The following is a 4,252-nucleotide window of genomic DNA, read 5'->3' on the forward strand; positions in this document are numbered from 1 at the left end:
CCCACCACAGGTGTGTGTTGAAAGTTAGGGAGAAAAACCTGCGAATATGGTAGCCAAGGCGGGTTTTGATTTTGCACATGTACGTGCCAGAGAACAGTGTTTCATAACGAGCAGGGAGGTTTCCTTGAGGTCGCAATCACTACGGCTGACCTTGAGCTGGTGACGTGCAGAGGTTGTCCCCAACGCTTCACACACATCTCGTCATAACCTTAACCAGGGTCTGCTGTGTCATCTTAGCCCCATTTTAGGGAAGACACAGGACAGCATCCGTGTGGAAATTCTGTCTTTGACCTGCCGCGGGGAGGCCGTTCTCCTGGACCACGCGGAAGAGACGCTCAGTCTCTAAGCTCGGCCCGAGGCTCCCATCCCAGGCCGCGGACAAGGCGATGCCGCTGTGACCTGGGCCAGACAGGGTTCTGTTGTGTTCTGGGGATGGATTTGGAAAAGAGCTTGCATGGGGTTTGTGACCCAACACAAGGGTAAGTATCCTGCCAAACAGCTTTTTTCTTTCTTTTTTAGATTATTTATTTATTTATTTGAGAGAGAGAGCACGAGGGAAGGGCAGAGGCAGAGGGAGAAGCAGACGCCCCCACGGAGCAGGGAGCCCGACATGGGGCTCCATCCCAGGACTCCGAGATCATGACCTGAGCCAAAGGCAGACGCTTCACCGACGGAGCCCCCCAGGCGCCCCAAACAGCTTTATTACAATAATATTTGACCGTCATTAGAATTTTCAAAACCCTGGTCATTGCTGGTAGTCATTAGAGCCAATGAACCCCCACCGATCCCCGGGTCCCGGGCCTTCGGTGGGGCAGCAACACGGGGAGACCACCTCACTCCAACTCCAAATACCTCAGGAATCTCTTCCCAACCAGTTTTTAAAATCTTCCTCAAAAAGAAAACACGAGGCTTTGAATTTCTCGTTTAGTTGAACATTAAGAAGTGCAGCACAGGGACTCAGAAAACTTTCTCAAATGTCAGTAACGACATGAAGAGACATCCTGCGTCGTGTGTAGACTTTTGTTTTTATTGAGGGTCCTCAGACAGAGAACCATAAACGTTCCACTCATCTGCATTTACACTGAAGAACAAGGCACAGAAAACTCTGACAAATGCCATGGGGAAAAAAGAGCTCAGTGTCCCATTGCAGCCAGTTGAGAGAGATGGGGATCCAGAGAAGGAGGGGGAGAGGAGAGGGGGACAGAGAAGTGACAGAGACACACAGAGCTATGTGCTGTGACAGCAACGGAACCCAGGACACACACACACACACACACACACACACACACACACGGCAGACACGGAAAGATGCTGGCAGAAGTCGAGTACTTTAGGACAGTCTTCAAAGCGTTACGGTAAGAAGCAGAAAGCTCGGTCTCCCAGTGACTGGTCTCTGCCCCGAGCGCACACGGAGCAAGTCAGCGCCCTGTGCACCCGGAGCTCGCTCCGAGCCTGCCGGGCACCGTCCGGAGCCAGCACTCGGCCTCCGACCCAGCGTCCACAGGACACGTCTCCGCGTCACCCTGGCCGGATTGCCACCTGCACCCCCCTGGTATTAATACATTCATTTTAAATAAAGGACAACGGAGCTCTTTGCATTCAAATGGGAGTCAGACAACACAAGCTATTCAGTGGGTAGGGGTTTTGTGGTTGCAACTCAGACCTAGTCCCGCTGAATTCAGTGCTTCACGTTTGACTACATTTGTGCAGAGAGAGAGAGAGAAACTAGAGGAAAGATCACAAGAAAAATATAAAATTGGTTTTCAAAGATGTAAGCCTTCCATGTAACATGTAATTAAGACGTACCACATTAAAGTCAATAAGATAAACATTCAGCTACTTACTGATGTTTACGAAGTCAGAGTCGAGGTAAGAGATCACTCTTCTATGACCAGCCGTAGCTGAGGATGACATGTTTTTTCCTTTTCAACCTTAGAGTTAAATATAATCAGATGCATGGAGGAAATATCGAGAAATCAGCCTGGAGTTAGAGGCGAAGGGTAGGGCTGGCTCCTAAAAGGCTGAAGAGTGTTACCCTTTATTCCGATGATGAGTAGAAATTGTTTTAAATCACTATACACAACTGTACATCTGCGTTACTGATTTTTACACAGTGATTAATTACAAGTCCTGGGAACATACACCCCAGCCAGCGACTCCCACTTCCTCCCTTCAATAAATTGCTCCTCTGGCCCGGAACGTTCTGTTCCCATTGCACACAGCTTTGCCTTTCCCTGCCCCTGTGGTCAGCCTCTCTCCCTCCAGCACAGGGGCTCTGTGAGCAGCACTTCCGGTAGAAGCAATGAGCTTCAGCAGCAGCGGACCCTCACTCCTGCTCATGTCTCCACCCAGCCCCGCAGCTGTGCTTCACGCAACACGTGTGTGTGTGTGCGTGTGTGTGAGCACTGAGTGTGAGAGCCCTGAGTGTGAGGCCGTGAGGGTGATGGTGTGTGTATGTAAGTGTGTGGGAGCAGTGTGTGAGCGTCATGGGTGTGGGTGTGTGAGCATGTGTGTAAACGTGCGGGCAAGTGTGCACAGGCTTGCACCGAGGGCAGGACCGGGGCCCGGATGCGTCCTCCGTGTGTACCGAGCCCTTCCCATTCCGGCCTCACTCACCCTGTGGAGTCACTGCTGGGGTTCCTACCCTCCCCTTCCGAGTTGGAAAGTTAGGTTAACTTGAGTTTCCAAGCTTTCCCATCCCCGGACATGTTTTCGATTTCGGAGAAACAAAATCAAACGCAGCACCACACCCGGTTCTGCGACAGACCAGCCACCCTTGTAGACGTGCTCCTGCTGGCCACACCCGCTCCTCCCACCCCGGGCACCCGGCGCTCGTTGCCAGCAGAAAGTGACAGACCACTGGCCCAGCCAGAGGGTCTCTGGGACCTACAAGAACATAGGGGTGGGGGACCAGAGGCATTTTCACGGTGGCTTACTCCCCGACCAACTGAGCCCACAGAGCATCTGGGGGAGCGAAGAGGAGGGCAGAATGCTGTGGAAGGCAAACTCGTGGGGTACAGGCCACGGGTGCGGGAGAGGGAAAGGGGGGCTGCCCCGGCTGAGAGTGGGGAAAGCCTGGACTGGAGGCGGTTCGGTCCGGCGAGCCTGCGTCTCACGCCGGCCCTTCAGGCTCCCAGGAGCCCAGGATGGGTGCCGTGTAAGGCAGACCGTGCCGCGAGGGCGCCAGAGGGAGCGGCGTGTCCACGAAGCCGGCGGAGGGCAGGGGGGCGCTGGGCCTGCTCGCGGGTGCCCGGAAGGTGGCGGCGGCGCCGGCGGCGGCCGCGGGCGAGGGCGCGGGGGGCCACCCAGCGGCTCACAGCGAGCTCAGGTGCGGCAGCGTGTCCAGCGGCCCCGCGTGGTCGCGCGCGGCGGCCGCCTTCTCCACGCCGCGCAGCCACTCCGTGCACTTGCGGACCAGGCCCTCGTCCACCGCCGGGGCCTCCTCCTCGTATTCCACGTCGTCGTACTTGTGCCGCTCGTTGAGCAGCGACACCGGCAGCGCCGGGCGCGGGTCGGGGGCCTGCAGGCTGCCGGGGGGCGGAGGGCGGCGGCCCGGGCCCGCGGCCCGGGCGCAGGAGCAGGGGCCGAGCAGGCGCCTGGCGTCGGCCGAGGGCGAGGGCACCGGCCGGCAGGGCCGCGCCAGCAGCTGCTTCTCCAGGTGGCGCCTCTGGAGCAGCAGGACGGCCTCGGGGGTCAGGCTCAGCGAGAAGCGCACGGCGGCGTCGGGCCCTGAGGCTCCGGCGGGGCTGGGGCCGCAGCGGGCGGGCCGGGCCGGGGCGCGCGGAGGGGCCGGGCCGGGGGCGCGCCGGGCCGGCGGCCTCTTCAGGGTGGTCGAGGGCCAGGAGCCGGACAGCAGCCCCTCGGGCCGCTCCGGGGGCCGCCTCTTCTCCCCGGCGGCGGCGGGCGGCGAGGGCGCGGGCGGGGTGCAGGTGGGCGCCGCGGCCCTCCGGGGGGCGCCGGGCCTCCGGTTCGGGGCACGCGCGGCGGGGACCCCCGGGGTCGGGGCGGGCGCCCGCGGCGGCATGGGCGGGAAAGGCATGGTGCCGCCGAGCCGGCGGGTCATCGGCGCCCTGGAAAGAGACGGACGGCTCTCAGCGGTGCGCGGGGGCCCGGGGCACCCCTACGGGTGGCTGGCTCGGCGCCCCGTGCTCCCGCCGCACCCACCTGCGTCCAGCCGCGGCATCCCCGGCTCGCTCACGTCTCGGCGCCCCCACCCAGGGTCCGTAAGCCGAAGCTCCCTTTCTTCCTTGCT

General features: G+C 60.1%; 1 protein-coding gene across 1 annotated transcript; it reads right to left on the reverse strand.

Annotated features, from left to right (window-relative positions):
- Nucleotides 1-3,313: 3,313 nt before the first annotated feature.
- PRR18 (proline rich 18) lies at nt 3,314-4,039 on the reverse strand. Its single transcript, XM_040627517.1, has one exon. The coding sequence runs from the start codon at nt 4,037-4,039 to the stop codon at nt 3,314-3,316; it is 726 nt and encodes a 241-aa protein (XP_040483451.1).
- Nucleotides 4,040-4,252: the final 213 nt, after the last annotated feature.

The sequence above is a fragment of the Ursus maritimus genome, unplaced genomic scaffold (assembly GCF_017311325.1).
Source record: "Ursus maritimus isolate PB19 unplaced genomic scaffold, ASM1731132v1 scaffold_13, whole genome shotgun sequence".
In the NCBI taxonomy this organism is placed as follows: domain Eukaryota; kingdom Metazoa; phylum Chordata; class Mammalia; order Carnivora; family Ursidae; genus Ursus; species Ursus maritimus.